We start from the raw sequence: 22,193 nt of genomic DNA, 5'->3' as shown, positions 1-22,193 counted from the left end.
ATCAAGTCTCACACGACTTGAGAATGGTCCAGGACGGACCGAAACGTCGTCGTCCCTTCACTTTCTAGTGATGGTGTTTGGTCGACATATTTCAGCCACGTTATTGTGACTCCTCTTCTGAATATGTCTGCTCTTAATCCAGAGGCCACAACGACGAGCGAAACAAGCGACGGTGTGATGAGTGTGAGACTACAACCTGCACAACCTCAAGGGATGTACCACCACAACCCCCAGCAACTACTACAACCACCACCACCACCACCATTATCCTAAGCACCCACTACAACCACATTGGAATAAGCCCCAAAAGTCTCCACCACCACAAAGACAACCTCTTTAAAGTGGGAGAAAAGAACAAGAGTGGAAGCTGGACACACTGTAAGGAAACACTCGCGCTCTCTCAGTGGGGTCAGCAATGCACTAAAAGAAGTGGAAGCCGCTTCCATTCACAACATTAAAACTAGATTCGACAAAGAATTCGAACATCACGGTAAATAATAACCACAACACTGCCAGTACAACCTCCACCACCCTCTACCACGCCCAATTTTGCTTGTAGCCGGCCAGAGGCGCGTCCCCGCCGGCCAGAGGGGCGTCCCCGCCGGCCAGAGGCGCGTCCCCGCCGGCCAGAGGCGCGTCCCCGCCGGCCAGAGGCGCGTCCCCGCCGGCCAGAGGGGCGTCCCCGCCGGCCAGAGGCGCGTCCCCGCCGGCCAGAGGCGCGTCCCCGCCGGCCAGAGGCGCGTCCCCGCCGGCCAGAGGGGCGTCCCCGCCGGCCAGAGGGGCGTCCCCGCCGGCCAGAGGGGCGTCCCCGCCGGCCAGAGGCGCGTCCCCGCCGGCAGGCGCCAGAGGCGCGTCCCCGCCGGCCAGAGGGGCGTCCCCGCCGGCCAGAGGGGCGTCCCCGCCGGCCAGAGGGGCGTCCCCGCCGGCCAGAGGGGCGTCCCCGCCGGCCAGAGGCGCGTCCCCGCCGGCCAGAGGGCGTCCCCGCCGGCCAGAGGCACATACATATAATTAACTGTGCCCGTCAGGAAGACACAATCTCGTGCGAGACTCTAAGACCCCAATTTACACATGGACTTGACCCAGTGACTCGCCTCATGCACACACACACAAGGCCGCTCCAGCACACGTCAAGCTCACTCACACAATTTCCACATTAGCCAAATGTCATAGTTAGGCAGACTTGTTACATCCATACGGTTTCCCGATTTCGGGGACAAGCTAGTTAGGCTTATCGAGGTCATTCTTAGCTTGGGCTGGGACTCCCTTCGCCCAGGCACTTGGGCTGGACGGTAGAGGAACGGTCTCGCTTCATGCAGGTCGGTGTTCAATCCCCGACCGTCCAGGTGGTTGGGCACCATTCCTTCCCCCTATTCCATCCCAAATTTTTATCCATTCCAAGCGTTGTGTAATCGTAATGGCTTGGCGCTTTCCCCCTGATAATTCCCTTCCTAACGCTTGACCTGTCCCCAGAATACAACGCGGCGGAACGTTGAGTTTGGCGTGGAAAATGACCCAGGATAAAAGTGAATAATTTACTGTGTGCGTGCGTGCGCGCGTATGGATGTTACTGAATATAACTGAAAGAATGTGAATATTAAATCAGTAATTCTAGCCTAAAGTTGAACATTTTTATTTTTAACTATAATTTTATACTATTAATGTGCGGAACATTTCTCCCACGATACAACCTGGCATCACCAGAGGCAGAAGGTGACTACTGAAGGACAAAACCAGCAATATATTCCATGTGGGCGTGACCAGGACCAATGTCTGCCCTGTCCAGGGCACACGAGAAGCTGTTCCTCATTGGTCGCCGACCATAATGAACTGAGACAATGGAATTGTTATAATTTTGCAGAGCAGAGGAAATGCAAATGTTTTGTAGTCACTGTATAGTCAGTTGAATAAGCTTGATCTACCTCTATAGATGTCCAGAAGTTTGATTTTTGTAGAGGAAGGGGGGAGGGGGGGATTTTCGTCACCAGGGGGGGGGGGAGATTTAGGGGGCCTCGCCAACAAAATAAATTCAAATCTATAAGGGTTCTTTCTGAGTATTTGAGCTAAAACAAAAAACAAAAATAGTTAAAAAAAAAATTAAATAAAACTGGAATTGATTCAAATTACTCCGAGTCCTCTGGAATGGTCAACAGTCACGGCCAAGTCTTCAATTAAGACTGTGTACATATTTGCTGACAAGAAAATTACCTTATTATTAGAAACTTTAACACTGTTCGACTTTCTTAATCAATACAACAGGTCTCAAGAGTTGTATCAGTATCCCTTTGCTAGAAAGGAGCAGCACCTTTAACGATTTGGGCGTGTTATCCAGCCTTATATAAGCCTATCCTGTGGCCCCCCACACGGCCGCCCTAATACACCACTGATCCTTGCAAGCCTCACCCCACCATCCCCCTACTGCAGTGTACACCAACAGACAGGCCCAGCGGCTCTCGAGAGTCTGCCAGTGGCAGAGAGTATACTCACATCAGCCATGGTGGTCGGGTGTGTGGTCGGGAGAGGAGAGTGAAGCTGTACGTGGTGCAGGAGAGGTGCCGCTGGAGGGACTGGGAGAGACCAGCCGGGCGCAGACCCTTGCTCTCCTCCCTGGTACATGCCCCCCACCACCACCACCACACCACACCCCCGCTGCCAGACCTGCGCCTGTGCCACACTACACACACACACACACACACACACACACACACACACACACACACACACACACACACACACACACACACCTCCCATATGCCTACCTCAACGTTATCTTTAGTTACTCCCTCCCCTACACCAGCCGTCACGCCCCTCTCCTACACCAGCTGTCACGCCCCTCCCCTACACCAGGTTACTGTGTTATGATTTAAGGTCTAAACCTCTCAGTTGCAACTGCCGCTATCTATCTAATAAATATCCATAAAGTATATCCATAAAGTATATTTCAAAACAAATTAATTAACAGTTAAACTATGTGTATTTATCTGTATACACAGATAAATACATCTGTGTATACACACTAATGTGATAACAGATTATATTAACATCCCGGAACAGGTATGTGTCAACGACTGACCCCCCTCCCCCCCCTCAAGATGGAACCCACAACAGTTGATTAATGAAGATCAAGCCACCCAAGAGGTGGCACGGGCATGAATAACCCGTAATCCACAGCAGTTCCCACACTCCCGGGTGTGGAATTACGCTAGCCACTGCGCTATGCAGTGTAATATATAGCCAATGTATATAGCTCTTGTGTATATTATTATTATGTAAGCTGCTTTAAATATTATGTAATTAAAACTAACAATAATATACGATGTTTTTGAGCGTATTTTCAGAGAAGTTCACAAACGCTCAAACATATTTGCGGTAAATTGCTAACAAATTTATATTTCACAGTAGCAGGCCACTATTTCTGTGTTGAAACCATTCCTTTACCTGATTATACCTAAGGGGAACCCCCACTATCTCTAGTGGCCTGGGCGGGGACTGAAAGCCCGGTGCTTGTCAGAGGTACTCCCCCCAATTGACCCCCGAAGATTGCACACTGATCCGTGCACCTCTGCCGCTACTCACACTTAATAATGTACAGTAACCACTATAGAGAAACCCATCAGTGTTGGTGAAGAGCAGCAACACGTGGCACCACCGCTGCCCGGCCCCCACGACTGACCAATCAGACGACCCCATCCACCCCCCCCCCCCTTCATCCAGTTTTCAGCCATAATCCAGGCCGCCTCCACACACTTCTCCACATTGTTCACTATTACATTCAAAAGTGATTTATTTTGATCATAATCTTACACAACCTCTCTATATTAGAACAGTTTATGTCGTATACGCTTGATAGCAGCCTAAGGTTGTAGAGAGACGCGAGGAATTGAGTGTTAATGGATTTAACAGGACTTCTAGTGCTTCCGGAGGCGTTGATGAGGTTAAAGTTTCCTGTCCGGCACAATAACCAGTTGGTGGACCATCTCCCACACTGTTACCAGGCGGAGAGTGAGCTCTTCCTGTCGTCTGTAACACCAGCAACGGGGCTCATCTCTACCAAACTCTCCCTCTACATATTTTAGGACGGCTCCCTCTACACGAGCTGGGGGGGAGGGAGAGCTCCCAGCCTGCAAGCAACAATCTGTAGAATTCAACTTTTTCTTCTAAAGTGTAAACAAAAATTAATATTAGCTTAGCCCCTTAATAAATATTAATATTTGTCCATGAATTACACATAGAAATATCAAACACAGTTCAGCAATTACGGGCTATTCATGCCTGTGCCACCTTTTGGGTGGCTTAATCTTCATCAGTTCAGCAAGAGTAACAGAGAATACGAAATAAACATAGGATTAAAAACACACACACCAACCTCTCCTCTTACGAAGAACGTCGCATTTCGATCGTATGCGTTACATAAGGCCAAAAATTGTCGTACTAGAAAATGGAAGCGGTTTGCGAAAGTGATGTACTGTCCCGTTTTCTGTTTTGGGTCCTCTGGTAGGCTAGGTTAGGACACTTTATATTGACCGTTTTCTTGAGATTGGAAAACCTTAGGAGGACGGGCTCGCATGCGCGCACACACACGTTGTGTGTGTGTTTAGGGGCCTCGCGGCAGAGTGGGCAGCGCTTGGGAGTCGTAGTCTTAAGGGCCCGGGTTCGATCCCCGGCGTGGGGGGGAAACCAAATGGACGGAGTTTATTTCACCCTGATGCTCCCGTTCACCTACCAGTAAATAACTTAGACAGCTGCTTCCTAGGGGATGTACGCGCGTGTGTAAGAGAAATATATGTAGTAGATACAAAAGAGAAAAAATAAATTGGTAAAGAAAGGCGAGGTCCAAGAGCTAATAGCTGAATTCTGCACATACAAATAGTAAATTCAAATAGTAAATACACACACACACACACACACTCATACACACACACACACACTCATACACACACACTCATACACACACACAATTTACGTAAATGATATGTTTACAGGAGTGGAATCATACATGTCAATGTTTGCAGATGACGCAAAATTAATGAGAAGAGTTGTGACAGACGAGGATTGTAGGATCCTCCAAGAGGATTTAAACAGGCTGCAGAGATGGTCAGGGAAATGGCTACTGGAGTTTAACACCAGTAAATGTAAAGTTATGGAAATGGGATCAGGTGACAGGAGACCAAAGGGACAGTACACAATGAAGGGGAACAGCCTACCTGTAACGATTCGAGAAAGAGACCTGGGAGTGGATGTGACACCTAATCTAACTCCTGAGGCACATATAAATAGGGTAACGACAGCAGCGTACTCTACACTGGCGAAAATTAGAACTTCATTCAGAAACCTAAATGAGGAAGCTTTTAGGGCGCTTTACACTGCCTACGTGAGACCCGTCTTAGAGTATGCCGCGCCATCATGGAGCCCCCACCTGAAGAAACACATAAAGAAACTGGAGAAGGTTCAGAGGTTTGCGACGAGGCTTGTCCCAGAGCTACGAGGGATGGGATATGAAGAGCGGCTGAAGGAACTGAACCTTACGACACTAGAGAAAAGAAGGGAGAGAGGAGATATGATAGGGACATATAAAATACTCAGGGGAATTGACAAAGTGGAAATAGATGAAATGTTCACACGTAATAATAACAGAACGAGGGGACATGGGTGGAAACTGGAAACTCAGATGAGTCACAGAGATGTTAGGAAGTTTTCTTTTAGCGTGAGAGTAGTAGAAAAATGGAATGCACTTGGGGAACAGGTTGTGGAAGCAAATACTATTCATACTTTTAAAACTAGGTATGATAGGGAAATGGGACAGGAGTCATTGCTGTAAACAACCGATAGCTAGAAAGGCGGGATCCAAGAGTCAATGCTCGATCCTGCAAGCACATATAGGTGAGTACATATAGGTGAGTACACACACACACACACACACACACACTCATACACACACACACACACACACACACACACACACACACACACACACACACACACACACACACACACACACACACACACACACACACTAAAAAAATAGAAAAAAGTTCAACCTGCATCATTCATAACGATGGAGCTGTCTGGGGGAGAAAACTCAGAAGGTATTTCATTCATGTCTCCACAAATTCTATGTTTGACACGCAGACAATAATCAGAGTGTGAGCTGTGTGAGCACAGGAGTGCCACGCCGCCGTCTTAACACAGCCTACACTGGACCAGGAATCATCACAACACATGAATTACAACAAACAAACAAGCCACACCGGAAACAAGCAACAACATGCAGTCATGCGGCCTCACAAAAACATTAACAATGAAACAAAAAGCACGAGTGTCCCCTCCCCCCCCCATCCTTTCCCCTTTATCCCTACAATGGTCCCTCCGCACTAGCCTTCTACCCTAACATATATCCATCCCCTCAACTACTAGCCCTGTCCATCCCCTCAACCACTAGCCCTGTCCATCCCCTCAACCACTAGCCCTGTCCATCCCCTCAACTACTAGCCCCGTTCATCAACTACTAGCCCCGTTCATCAACTACTAGCCCCGTTCATCAACTACTAGCCCTTACATTGTTCTGAAGGAGTGCTCGAGGCATTTGTAACACAAGACATCATTTGAGCCATCTTGAGGTTATCTTGAGATGATTTCGGGCTTTTTTAGTGTCCCCGCGGCCCGGTCCTCGACCAGGCCTCCACCCCCAGGAAGCAGCCCGTGACAGCTGACTAACACCCAGGTACCTAATTTACTGTTAGGTAACAGGGACATAGGGTGAAAGAAACTAGTTCGTTAGAGAGACAAAATAATAGTGTAGAGGATCAGTGTGTCGAGGAAACATAATGTTAACAATACTACAGAAATTAACCATGTTGTGGTACAGTCGACTAGAGCGCGTCTGGGAACATCCGGCGAACAGGTTCGAACCCTCATCAAGGCCCCTTGTGGATGTGTTCGTCAACAATACTGTTGATCAAACGATAACAGACAACCACAGAGGAAACAGAGAAAGTGCACATAAAGAAACAGAAATTAGGCCAGGAAATATACATGACCCCGTAGAGATGGTTGCATATGCAAGATTGCAAATGCATATCAGGCAAAAAATAATGCTGGACAAGACTAGACTCCAAGACGCCATCAGCACCACAAACTACCACACACCACAACACCACTACCAGCACAACACCAGTACCACCACAACACCACTACCAGCACAACACCAGTACCACCACAACACCAGTACCACCACAACACCAGTACCACCACAACACCAGTACCACCACAACACCACTACCACCACAACACCACTACCACCACAACACCAGTACCACCACAACACCAGTACCACCACAACACCAGGACCACCACAACACCAGTACCACCACAACACCAGTACCACCACAACACCAGGACCACCACAACACCAGGACCACCACAACACCAGGACCACCACAACACCAGTACCACCACAACACCAGGACCACCACAACACCACTACCACCACAACACCAGTACCACCACAACACCAGTACCACCACAACACCACTACCAGCACAACACCACTACCACCACAACACCAGTACCACCACAACACCACTACCAGCACAACACCAGTACCACCACAACACCACTACCACCACAACACCAGGACCACCACAACACCACTACCAGCACAACACCAGTACCACCACAACACCAGTACCACCACAACACCAGGACCACCACAACACCAGGACCACCACAACACCAGGACCACCACAACACCACTACCAGCACAACACCAGTACCACCACAACACCAGTACCACCACAACACCAGGACCACCACAACACCAGGACCACCACAACACCACTACCAGCACAACACCAGTACCACCACAACACCAGGACCACCACAACACCAGGACCACCACAACACCAGGACCACCACAACACCAGGACCACCACAACACCAGTACCACCACAACACCAGGACCACCACAACACCAGGACCACCACAACACCAGGACCACCACAACACCACTACCAGCACAACACCAGTACCACCACAACACCAGTACCACCACAACACCAGGACCACCACAACACCAGGACCACCACAACACCAGGACCACCACAACACCAGGACCACCACAACACCAGTACCACCACAACACCAGGACCACCACAACAACTGGACGACTCTCGGCCCAAACTACAAGAGCCTGGATAACGACGGGGATGGAAGGGCTGTCCCCAAAACCCACCAGAAGCGACAAAACGACAAGCGACAAAAAATCAACCTAGATATAACCAATCAAATCCTAAGACAACGGTACGAGGCTATATTTTACAACCCAATAAACAGCATGAGAGTTGAAGATCCAGACAGCCTCTTTCATAACAAAATAACCAAACCTGACAATATAACATATCAACACCAGCACAGAACACTTGGTAAGAGAACGTGAACTACTTGGGGTGGACGGTAGAGCGATGGTCTCGCCTGATGCAGGTCAGCGTTCAATCCCTGACCGTTTAAGTGGTTAGGCACCATTCCTTCCTCCCGTCCCATCCCAAAATCCTTATCCTGACCCCTTCCCAGTGCTATATAGTCGTAAAGGATTGGCGATTTCCCCCTGATAATTCCCTTCTCTTTTGCCCAGGGTCCCTACTCTTGGAATTCCACGTTTATAAAGACATGTAAAGCACCAGTAGCAGGAGGGCTCAGTGTAATATGGAGAAAAAGCTTGGGTACAGGCGAAATACCACAAGTAACTTAAATTAGTAGATTTATCTCCACTGCACAATGGAGATAATACAATATTTGCTAAAAACTAGTGATTAGGAATCAAATCCAGTTCTATGGAGAACTATAAGCTCCACAACCCAGGTCAACGTGGATTTATAGCAGGAAGATCCTGTCTTTCGCAATGATAGTACTGCTCAAGTCCCTTTTTAAAGCGAGAGTGTTTTGGAACAGACCATACAGAGACCATATAGCGGCACTCAGACACGATAGAGCAAGTATAAATCGTTGGCACCATCTTAAAGCTCTCAAGATATACTCTATAGAAAGAAGACGAGAGACTAGCCCTTCTCCTCCTCCCCAAAAACTTATCATGCCCCCCAACTCCCTCTTGCCTATCCACTGACGGTCCATCACGTGCCGTTTCATTGTAATCTGGCTCGCCGCCCTCCACCACACTCTCTCTGTAGTGTCAACACGCAGGGACCATTAGGATAACACTCCCTCTAATAATAAACAATACTAACACCGTGCGATAACCACACATTACTTCATAACCCGGACACTGTACACAGCGTGCACACCAAGAGCAGCCTAGCAACAGGCGGTCCACCATACATAGAGTAATGAACACACTGCAGCATCCCGCCCGCACTCAGCGTGAGCAAGGTCGCCCTCACCGCTGATCAATACACTCTACATAACACCCTCACACAAGGGTGACGCGGCAGCCTCCTCCCTACTCCAGCACCCACAGCTCCTGCTGCTGCTGATGCCAACACAACCTTGACAACATTCACATCCTGTTGTACCTTCAGACCAATTAGATGTTCGAGGGTCATTCCCGCGAGTCATTCGAGGATCATTCCTGCGATTCACAGGATCAATGTCAATAACCGAGCACCGACGATTGACACTTAATTTACCAGAGTACACTTGACGGGTAACTGTGGACCTGGATGTAAAACATGTGACAGGATCGTGTTCTGGGGAGAAAACATAGCCCAATAGCCCAATAACCTGTCCTCAAAGCATGGACCTGAACGAAGCAATGAATACATCCTTCACCTTTGTCTTCCCATCTTACGTTTGCACCAATTCTGCCAATTCCCGTTTTCTTCGAATTAAAATAGTTCATCCTTTAAAAACGCGTCACCCGGCAAAATATAATTATTTCCCTCTTATATAAAACACAGACTCATTATCACGGTCACTACACATTTTCTGTTTTGTGAATGACCTTGTAAAATTATGTCGGCTAATTCTGGTAATTAGTTAATGGATATTACACACATCTACACACCAATTTGTATTGTTCTCTGTCGTCTGTATTTTGGTGTTTTCATGTGTTGCATGAATGGTAGCCACCATTCTCTCTCTCTCTCTCTTCCCTCCACTGTGGCCACTATTCTCCTCTCCCCATCCCCACGCCTCCACGGGTCAAGTGTTAAAGAGGGCTGGACACCAGCACTCGAATACTACGTCGCATTTTGACGTACAAGTCACCTACGGCTAAAAAACTCGATGCATTAAAAATCGACAGCGGCTCCCCAAAACTGGCGGACTCTTCCGTTTTCTGTTCGTGTCTCCTCGGATGGGCTCGGGCAATTTAGTACACCAGTTTAGTGACGATGTGAAGGCTGGAGAGGACGAGTCTGGCTACAACATAGTCTGAGCATAATGCACTTCGTGATTACAACGTCAAGGGCAGGGAACACGAATATAACGAAGTTGGAGCAAGAACAATGAACAAAGAACTGAATGGAGAACGGACGAGAGAGAGAGAACAAAGATGTTGCACAAAGATACCCCCAGTAGTCTCCCGGCAAATTTGCAATAAATGGTCAATTTGAGGTGGTGAGGAGGGACCGAGACGCCACTGTCTACTACGGGCTCACCATAGCCCGTGCTACTTGGAACTTTTTGTTCCAGGTAGCGAATCTTAAACAACAACAACAGCCACTGTTCACGGACAGCTGGACAGACTCAATATCGCTACGACACGGAGCCCCCGAGCAGTTGACTAGAGCGTCTCTGGGAACACTCAGCGCACATATAGGTTCGAACCCTGGCCCAGGCCCTCGTGGATGTGTTCAGACCGCCTCCCAAAACACTGTCAGCGACACTTTAAGACATGATGAATACATTGGTCTCACTTCTGCACTTCTTAAAGTCTCGTGATACAAAGACTGATAGTGTATAGTCGTGTATAAAGACCAGTCCTCCTAGGAGGTTATCTTGAGGTTATCTTGAGATGATTTCGGGGCTTAGCGTCCCAGCGGCCCGGTCCTCGACCAAGCCTCCTTTGTGTTACACACACCCCTAGGAAGCAGCCCGTAACAGCTGTTTAACTCCCAGGTACCTATTTACTGCTAGGTGAACAGGTGCATCAAGGAGAAAGAAACTGCCCGTTTGTTTCCACCTCCACCGGGGATCGAACCGCGAATCCTCAGGACTACGAATCCGAAGCGCTGTCCACCCAGCTGTCAGGCCCCCAACATAGAAGATAACATATTCCGTATATATTCACAATTCTGGATCAAACAGTTCACAATTTGTCACACTGACACAAGGTAAAGGCAGGGAAGGGACTCATCAGGAGAAAGTGCCAAGCCATTACGACTATATAGCACTAGGAAGGGATCAGGATAAGGATTTGGGATGGGACGGGGGGGAAGGAGGAAAGGAATGGAACCAAAATAAAGGTGAACAAATACAACCTAACCTAACCTAACCTAACCTAGAGTTAACATATTATGTACTGTAGGCCCAAGTGAATTAAATATATTTCATTCGCATGGATTATCAGGAGGGATTTGAATTCGATGCTCCCGGACGCACGTTCGAATCCTCGTCACGGCCCTTGTGGATTTGTTCAATTGAATTCGAAGGGTCAAAATACTGGGCCGACATTACCCACTACAGAGTTATAAACCCCAATAATCCTTGTTCGTGAAATTTTTATTATCTATTATATTGTGGATTGGGAATCGTGTATGTACTCACCTAGTTGTTATGCTTGGGGGGGGGGGTTGAACTCTGGTTCTTTGGTCCCGCCTCTCAACTGTCAATCAACTGATGTACAGATTCCTGAGCCTACTGGGCTCTATCATATCTACATTTGAAACTGTGTATGGAGTCAGCCTCCACCACATCACTGCCTAATTCATTATATCCGTTAACTACTCTGATGAAAAAGTTCTTTCTAACGTCCCTGTGGCTCATGTGGGTACTCAGTGTCCCCTTGTTCGCGTACCACCCGTGTTAAACAGCACACACACAGTGTGTGAGAGCATGAGTGTGTGTGAGAGTGAGTGTGAGAATGTATGTGAGTGTGTGAGAGTGTGTGTGAGTATGTGTGAGAGTGTACGTGAGTGTGTGAGAGTGTGTGTGAGTGTGTGTGAGAGTGTGTGTGAGAGTGAGAGTGTATGTGAGAGTGTATGTGAGAGTGAGAGTGTGTGTGAGTGTGTGTGAGAGTGTGTGTGAGTGTGTGTGTGAGAGTGTGTGTGTGAGAGTGTGTGTGTGAGTGTGTGAGAGTGAGTGTGTGTGTGAGTGTGTGTGTGAGTGTGTGTGAGAGTGAGTGTGTGTGAGTGTGTGATACTAAATGGGGCACCCGGCATTGCCCAGATTGACCTCAAAAGGTTGCTGTATCCCCATCTCTTCCCCCAGAGTGATGATGATGCGAGAATCCACTACTGGCTACTGGGGTCACAACTGCTATATGAAAGACGATCTAATCTCCCCGTGGCACAGTGGTAAAACACTCGTCCCGCGAGAAAGTGGGGGCGAGTGGGGGAAAGGGGGGGAAGAAAACAGGTGAAGGTGGGTGTCGGGGGAGGGGGAAGACCTCCTCTTACGCTGAAAAGCTTGGAGGGGGATGAGGAAGGCGGTGAAGACATCCTCCACGTGCGGAAGGCGGAGGGAAGACATGGTACAAGGAGGAGGAGGAAGGGAGGGGAGGAAGGATGGGGAAGGAAGGATGGGGAGGGGATAGAGGCTCCCCCCCTCACGCCCCTTCCACAGCTCCTCAGCCAGGTGAGCGGAAGTGTGGCCAGCCAGACGCCACCAGCAGGGGACGCCAGGCGGCTGGCGGACCACGGGTTTCCCGCGCTCCTCTCCGCCGCCCCTCCTTCGCTACATGTCCTTCTCCACTTTCCATCTCTCTCTCCGCTTCTACATTTTCCCCCTCTTCCTCGTCTTCCATCCTCTCTTTTCCTGCTCCTCCCCTATCCATTTACGTCAATCTCTCCCCACCTTTCTCTTTTCCTCGTTTCTCTTCCTCCAGTTGTAATTCTCCCAGACAACCCATCCTGACTCATTATGTTCTGTTGTTGCTGTTTAAGATTCAGTTACTGGGAACTAAACGTTCCAAGTAGCACGGGCTATGGTGAGCCCGCGATGGACTTACCTGGCACAGGAGCGGGGCTGAAACTTGCATTATGTTCCTGCTCGTCACTGTTATATAGAACTACTGAGACTACTCCTGAACAGGTAGCCTGGCTGTGTCACAATGGAATGATTGACGATATCACGGGGGGGGGGGGAGGGAGGGAGGGAGGGAGGGGGGGGAGAGAGAGAGAGAGAGAGAGAGAGAGAGAGAGAGAGAGAGAGAGAGAGAGAGAGAGAGAGAGAGAGAGAGAGAGAGAGAGAGAGAGAGAGAGAGAGAGAGAGAGAGAGAGAGAGAGAGAGAGAGAGAGAGAGAGAGAGAGAGAGAGAGAGAGAGAGAGAGAGAGAGAGAGAGAGAGAGAGAGAGAGAGAGAGAGAGATAAGAATTTTGCACCAAGACTGTCAACTTTTCCTGATTTGTCTGAATGTCTATTTGGAATCTATTATTATTTGGCCTATATATTTGGACTTCGTTTTATAAGTATTTTGTATACATTTGTGTGTACGTTAAATATAGAACTGTCTGCATACAGAAAGATGTGTCTATGTTTATAACCTAGTATTGTTAGTAATGTTGATTGTATTATTATATATTGACAAATTGACAGAGGCCGGGCCACAAGCGCATGGCCCGCCGCACCAGCCCGCGTGGCCCGGCGCATATGGAATTCATAACCTTATATTGGCGTTACCACTCTTACACTTGCCAGTGGTCGAGGACGGAGCGAAGCATCACTACAGGGAACACCACAGACAACCATCACACAAGAGTAGCGGGGGACCAGCGCTACTCACACCAGCAACACTTGACACTATTGACTAACACAACATTCAGGTCACAGGTGCATAATTCCGACGGCTCCGTCCAGCCGTCAACAGGTGGCACTGCGGCAGTCTTGGCTCTGTTGAAACAACGCGTGTCCCCCACACACACCCCTAGTGTCCCAGTAAATAATGAGTTACACACACACACACACACACACACACACACACACACACACACACACACACACACACACACACACAAGACAGGCTATTTAACACAAGGGGCACACGCACTAGGGGACACAGGTGGAAACTGAGTGCCCAAATGAGCCACAGAGATATTAGAAGGAACTTGTTTAGTGTCAGAGTGGTTGACAAAAGCGTGTAAGCTTTAGTAGTCAGTAGTACCTGCACTCAAAAGTCCCATTAGTCTTCAAGCCAAGAGTGACCGTAGAGCGCCAAGTCATTACGACTATATAGCACTTGGAAGGGGTCAGGATTAGGATTTCGGATGGGCCGGGGAGAAAGGAATGGTGCCCAACCACTTGGACGGTCAGGGATTGAACGCCGGCCTGCATGAAGCGAGACCGTCGCTCTACTGTCCAGCCCAAGTGGTTGGGTCCGTTGGGAGCAAACACGTCGGAAGACCTGACTTTTAAAAAAACACAATAGAGTAGCCGATTGATGATTTATTGATGAAGATTAAGCCACCCAAGAGGTGGCACGGACATGAATAGCCCGTAAGATAGAGCAGCTGTCACAACTGCAAGAAAAATGACAGGTTGGACAACAAGAACTTTTCAGACAAGAGATACCAGACCAATGATAGAACTTCATAAAACACTTTCTCTAGCCCTATTGAAAGCTTGAGAAACTGCAGACCTGGAGAACGTATAAAGATCTTTTTCTGCCAGAACCCACCTAAGAAAAGTTCTAAATTACCGAGACCGTTTAAATTTTTTTAAATCTATTCCCTAGAGGGCAGGCAGGTGAGAGACATAATAACTTACACTTGGGAAATATTAGCGGGTCTGATTCCAAACCTGCACACGGAAATAACATCACACAGGACCCCTAGAGTCACGGTAGTAAGTGCAAAATAGCCCCCGTTGAAAAGCAGGTGCAATAGGTCCACTGAGTGGACCCAATCAGAGTCTATTAACATCAGAGGGGGCCAAGACTTTTAAGCACTCAAAACACGAGGGGTATAACTAGCCGATCTCTCGTCGTGTTTAAAAGACAACTTGATAAACACCTCGGAAGTTACCTAATCAGCATGTCGGTGATTCATACGTTAGGCTGCGAGCAGCCGCGTCCAACAGCGTGGTTAACCAGTCGAGCAACCACGAGGCCTGGTCAGAGACCGGTCCGTGGGGGGATGTTGATCCTCTGAACGAACGTGAGGAAAGAAGCCTCTAGTGGCGCCCTCTAGTGGTGCCCTCTAGTGGTGCCCTCTAGTGGCGCCCTCTAGTGGTGCTCCGAGCCTTGTCTGACCTCAGACGTGTTCCTAATACAGGTCTTCGTGATAAGGGTCACTTGAAACTGCCCTTACGAGTCCACCCGCCTCGTAAACAAGCGCCAATCATCTTCCGCTCCAATTCAGTTTTCAAAGCAGAAATGAGCTTATCATATTTTGATATACACGCGTTATTTGTCCTTGTGACAAGCAGTAACCAGGACTATTTCCGTGCTTCTTATCCCATGTGCTTTATATTGACTTGAGGATGGTCCAGGACGGACCGAAACGTGGTCGTCCCTTCACCTTCTAGTGTGTGGTCTGGTCAACACTTTATGTTAGCGGGTTTGTGTACAGCTTAGCCTAGGATAAGTTAATGTGGATGTACTTTTAGTACTTGTTGACAGCTTAGCCTAGGATAAGTTAATGTGGATGTACTTTTAGTACTTGTGTACAGCTTAGCCTAGGATAAGTTAATGTGGATGTACTTTTAGTACTTGTTGACAGCTTAGCCTAGGATAAGTTAATGTGGATGTACTTTTAGTACTTGTTGTAAATAAATAAAACATGTCTGTAGTTATATCTTTGAACAGGTTTAGAACTTTATATCTGACATCATTTTATCCTTATCCTGCCCGACCTCATAAACAATGACCAAATGCTCATTAATCCAGTCATTCAGCCCCCGTGTTTAAGAATGTCTTAACATGTCCTAAGAATGAGGACACTTTCCTCAAGGACTCGCAACTGATCATGAGTTCGACCTCTTCTTTTTCCAGCATAGCTTCGCTCTTTCCCAGGGGCCAGATTCACGAAAGTACTTACACAAGCACTTACGAACGTGTACATCTTTCCTCAATCTTCGACGGCTTTGGTTACATTTATTTAACAGTTTACAAGCATGAAAACTTCCCATTCAACTGTTGTTATTGTTATAAACAGCCTCCTGGTGCTTCCGAGCTCATTAACTGTTTAATAATTGTAAACAAAGCTGCCAAAGATTGAGAAAAGATGTACAGGTTCGTAAGTGTTTGCGTAAGTGCTAATTAACATAACCAAACAAACCCAACATATCCCAGTTCTAAACATAGAGCGTCCAAGAGGATAATTTTCATCTGTATTCGAGAAAACATACTGTTTAGTAACATAGTATGTTAAAACTGACGCAGATTGGACGGACGCAGCCTTACGATGGGTTGCCTTGTGTCAAGTTGTGTACGCTTGCGTCACTTGCGTACACAACCTGTGATCAACCAGAGTGATGAACACATTATATAAATACAACAACTTCATTCAACATTTAAAAATAATCATTAATACCACCACTATTTCACACTTGTTCAGCAACCATAAGAGGCGCTCCCACCACGTGTTCAACAACCACACGAGGGGCTGTCCCCCCCCCCCCACGTGTTCAACAAGTACAGATACACTTTTACCTTGAAGTAACTGTTATCTGCGTCTGTGTTTCTCGTCAAAGAAAACAGGAAATCATTATTTTCCCACACACCCAAAAAACTAACAAGACCATCCATCATCATTTTCCTACATTTCCAGGCGGTCAGCGCAAACCTCAAGTCCAAAGCGAGCTGGAATGGTCGTCATCATTTTGCACCAACTGAAGACCAACGGTTTGTACAGCTGTCACTCCCTATCACACGCCGCTCTGGTACTCATCCCGTCACATTTCATGTGTTCTGGCGCTGCTTCCCGCCCCCGACGCCTCTCTTTTCCCGCCCACGACTCCTTCCTCTTCCCGCCCTCGACGCCTTCCTCTTCCCGCCCTCGACGCCTTCCTCTTCCCGCCATCGACGCCTTCCTCTTCCCGCCAACGACGTCTCCTTCTTCCCCCCCCCCCGACGTCTCCTTCTTCCCGCCCCCGACGCCTTCCTCTTCCCGCCCCCGACGCCTTTCTTCCCGCCACCGACGCCTTTCTTCCCGCCCCAGACGTCTCCTTCTTGCCGCCCCCGACGTCTCCTTCTTCCCGCCCCCGACGCCTTCCTCTTCCCGCCCCCGACGCCTTTCTTCCCGCCACCGACGCCTTTCTTCCCGCCCCCGACGTCTCCCCTTCCCGCCCCCGACGCCTCCTCCTTCCCGCCTCCCCCCTTCCCGTCATTCAACAGATTCTTCCCTTAATTCCACTCCGTCACATTCTTCCTCACATCCTTCCCCACCGACTCCACCCCAAGAGTAATGATATGCAAGGCATTTATCCACGCCCAGTCTATCATCTCCCCGCTGCTCTACACCTACAGTCAAGATCGACACGTCTCGCAGAGCACATGTCGCAGCGGCCAAAAGTACGTCTATCCAGGAACACGTGACGTTCTCTGCCCTATAGTAAACTAACCAGCGTCCACCAGCAGCCTATCTTATTACCGGCCTTGTAATGATTACAAATTCTATTCCTACAAACTAATCACTGTAATCTGACTTTTTTTCATAATTATTGTTAATTATGGGGAGGAACTTTACCATGTGAGTAACAAATTTGTTTAGGTCGAGGAAGTTCGTTTAGGTTGTTTTAGCCATGAGGAAGTCAGACTCGTACGTACACGTAGTCTTGAGGTTATCTTGAGATGATTTCGGGGCTTTTAGTGTCCCCGCGGCCCGGTCCTCGACCAGGCCTCCACCCCCCAGGAAGCAGCACGTGACAGCTGACTAACACCCAGGTGCTTATTTTACTGCTAGGTAACAGGGGCATAGGGTGAAAGAAACTCTGCCTATTGTTCTCGCCGGCGCCTGGGATCGAACCCAGGACCACAGGATCACAAGTCCAGCGTGTTGTCCGCTCGGCCGACCGGCTCTACTACGGCTCAATGTAAATCACATTTATATTATATATTTACAAGGTCACGGATAACGCGGCGTTAATATACTGATTATTAACGCAACACAATACACAGTAATTACGAGGTTATCTAATTATATAAATTACGGTAAATTGTCCTAGAGAGAACATGGAAACTTTCCTTATTAAGGCTACTCAATAGCTCGGTCGGTAGAGCTCCGGCCTCACACACAAGGGGTCTACGGTTCGAGTCTCCAAGAGCCCAGGAGAATGGAATATAAATTACAGATTTAAAAAAAATGGTTCCAGTTCCGAAAAGAAACTAAAAAAAAAAAATCAAAAAATCGAGCCGAAATATATATAAGTTAGGCTATCTTAAGTTTTGCTAAGGTTCCACAAGTTAGCAAATCTTAATCTTAGTTATGGTTACATAGGCTAGAAAGTAAGGATCCTATTAGGCTTTGAAACTATGGACAGTCCAGCCCGGCTAAGGCTCGAACCAATTAAACAGTTCAGAATACTGAACTGTCAATTTGTCTGACTGTCTGACTGTCAATTTTGTCAACTTGGTGTTTACGAACCGTGTATCAAGTAACAACTGGCTAAATTAAACTTAATGAAACTCATAAGTATTCCCGATAATTTGTATTGACATCAGCTATACGAACTGTTTATGTTGCGGTAACAAGCCGCCATTTGCAACATTCCTTTAAGATAATTATATAGCCCCACACCATCAACTACCTTAAACAATACCTGGTGGACCACGTCTGGGACAATACCTGGTGGACCACGTCTGGGGGACAATACCTGATGGACCACGTCTGGGACAATACCTGGTGGACCACGTCTGGGGGACAATACCTGATGGACCACGTCTGGGGGACAATACCTGGTGGACCACGTCTGGGGGACAATACCTGATGGACCACGTCTGGGACAATACCTGGTGGACCACGTCTGGAGGACAATACCTGATGGACCACGTCTGGGGGACAATACCTGATGGACCACGTCTGGAGGACAATACCTGATGGACCACGTCTGGGACAATACCTGGTGGACCACGTCTGGAGGACAATACCTGATGGACCACGTCTGGGACAATACCTGGTGGGCCACGTCTGGGGGACAATACCTGATGGACCACGTCTGGGACAATACCTGGTGGACCACGTCTGGAGGACAATACCTGATGGACCACGTCTGGGGGACAATACCTGATGGACCACGTCTGGGACAATACCTGATGGACCACGTCTGGGACAATACCTGATGGACCACGTCTGGGACAATACCTGATGGACCACGTCTGGGACAATACCTGGTGGACCACGTCTGGGACAATACCTGATGGACCACGTCTGGAGGACAATACCTGATGGACCACGTCTGGGACAATACCTGGTGGACCACGTCTGGAGGACAATACCTGATGGACCACGTCTGGGACAATACCTGATGGACCACGTCTGGAGGACAATACCTGATGGACCACGTCTGGGACAATACCTGATGGACCACGTCTGGGGGACAATACCTGATGGACCACGTCTGGGGGACAATACCTGGTGGACCACGTCTGGGACAATACCTGGTGGACCACGTCTGGAGGACAATACCTGGTGGACCACGTCTGGGGGACAATACCTGATGGACCACGTCTGGGGGACAATACCTGGTGGACCACGTCTGGGACAATACCTGGTGGACCACGTCTGGGGGACAATACCTGGTGGACCACGTCTGGGACAATACCTGGTGGGCCACGTCTGGGACAATACCTGGTGGGCCACGTCTGGGGGACAATACCTGATGGACCACGTCTGGGGGACAATACCTGGTGGACCACGTCTGGGGGACAATACCTGATGGACCACGTCTGGGACAATACCTGGTGGACCACGTCTGGGACAATACCTGATGGACCACGTCTGGGGGACAATACCTGATGGACCACGTCTGGGACAATACCTGATGGACCACGTCTGGAGGACAATACCTGGTGGACCACGTCTGGGGGACAATACCTGGTGGACCACGTCTGGGGGACAATACCTGGTGGACCACGTCTGGAGGACAATACCTGGTGGACCACGTCTGGGGGACAATACCTGGTGGACCACGTCTGGGACAATACCTGGTGGGCCACGTCTGGGACAATACCTGGTGGGCCACGTCTGGGGGACAATACCTGATGGACCACGTCTGGGGGACAATACCTGGTGGACCACGTCTGGGGGACAATACCTGATGGACCACGTCTGGGACAATACCTGGTGGACCACGTCTGGGACAATACCTGATGGACCACGTCTGGGGGACAATACCTGATGGACCACGTCTGGGACAATACCTGATGGACCACGTCTGGAGGACAATACCTGGTGGACCACGTCTGGGGGACAATACCTGGTGGACCACGTCTGGGGGACAATACCTGGTGGACCACGTCTGGAGGACAATACCTGGTGGACCACGTCTGGAGGACAATACCTGGTGGACCACGTCTGGAGGACAATACCTGGTGGACCACGTCTGGGGGACAATACCTGGTGGACCACGTCTGGGACAATACCTGGTGGACCACGTCTGAGGGACAATACCTGATGGACCACGTCTGAGGGACAATACCTGATGGACCACGTCTGGGGGACAATACCTGATGGACCACGTCTGAGGGACAATACCTGATGGACCACGTCTGGGACAACACCTGATGGACCACGTCTGGGGGACAATACCTGATGGACCACGTCTGGGACAACACCTGATGGACCACGTCTGGAGGACAATACCTGGTAGACCACGTCTGGGACAACACCTGATGGACCACGTCTGGGGGACAATACCTGGTGGACCACGTCTGGGGGACAATACCTGATGGACCACGTCTGAGGGACAATACCTGACGGACCACGTCTGGGACAACACCTGATGGACCACGTCTGGGGGACAATACCTGATGGACCACGTCTGGGACAATACCTGATGGACCACGTCTGGGACAATACCTGATGGACCACGTCTGGGACAACACCTGATGGACCACGTCTGGGGGACAATACCTGATGGACCACGTCTGGGACAATACCTGATGGACCACGTCTGGGACAATACCTGGTGGACCACGTCTGGGACAATACTTGGTGGACCACGTCTGGGACAATACCTGATGGACCACGTCTGGGACAATACCTGGTGGACCACGTCTGGAGGACAATACCTGGTGGACCACGTCTGGGACAATACCTGATGGACCACGTCTGGGGGACAATACCTGATGGACCACGTCTGGGACAATACCTGATGGACCACGTCTGGGACAATACCTGGTGGACCACGTCTGAGGGACAATACCTGATGGACCACGTCTGGGACAATACCTGACGGACCACGTCTGGGACAATACCTGATGGACCACGTCTGAGGGACAATACCTGATGGACCACGTCTGAGGGACAATACCTGATGGACCACGTCTGAGGGACAATACCTGATGGACCACGTCTGGGACAACACCTGATGGACGACACTACCATCTTGAAACACCAAGACTGGAAGATATACATTACTAGAGGCAGACGGACCTTCCCCTTGCCGTCTGTTGGTTGTTAGAGCGTCCAACTAGCCGTGTAACAACCCAGTAACTACCCCTAGTGTGGTTTCCGCGCCGGCAAGGCGCGATAACACAAGGAGTGTGACCACAATCTGGCCGACAAGCCTCGTACGGGTTCACCTCGCCTAGGTTTACGGTATCCCTTAACCACGCCCAGGTTTACACTACGAGGGTTCAACGTACGCACACACACACACACACACACACACACACACACACACACACACACACACACACACACACACACACACACACACACACACACACACACACACACAAATAAACTATTGAATGTTGAATAAACTATTCAACACTGGTGGGACGCGAACAAGTGGACACAGGTGGAAACTGAGTACCCACATGAGCCACAGAGACGTTAGAAGGAACTTTTTCAGTGTCAGAGTAGTTAACAGATGGAATGCATTAGGCAGTGATGTGGTGGAGGCTGACTCCATACACAGTTTTAA

General features: G+C 49.1%; 1 protein-coding gene across 8 annotated transcripts in view; it reads right to left on the bottom strand.

Annotated features, from left to right (window-relative positions):
* CRMP (Collapsin Response Mediator Protein) overlaps window positions 1–22,193 on the bottom strand; it is a 155,552-nt gene that overhangs the window by 89,446 nt on the left and 43,913 nt on the right. For 2 of the 8 annotated variants that reach the window (XM_045741673.2, XM_069338624.1), the window contains exon 1: window positions 2,485–2,612. The exons of 5 other annotated variants lie outside the window; for them this stretch is intronic. In XM_045741673.2, coding sequence (XP_045597629.2) covers window positions 2,485–2,493 — 9 coding nt within the window. In that variant the 5' untranslated portion in view covers window positions 2,494–2,612. Of the gene's footprint in view, window positions 1–2,484; window positions 2,613–22,193 lie in introns of those variants that run through there. One more of the 8 variants, XM_069338621.1, reaches the window with a different exon arrangement.

This window comes from Procambarus clarkii, chromosome 40, assembly GCF_040958095.1.
Source record: "Procambarus clarkii isolate CNS0578487 chromosome 40, FALCON_Pclarkii_2.0, whole genome shotgun sequence".
In the NCBI taxonomy this organism is placed as follows: Eukaryota; Metazoa; Arthropoda; class Malacostraca; order Decapoda; family Cambaridae; genus Procambarus; species Procambarus clarkii.
Note: the sequence above shows the minus strand (reverse complement) of the source record. Positions and strands in the feature narration are given on the sequence as shown.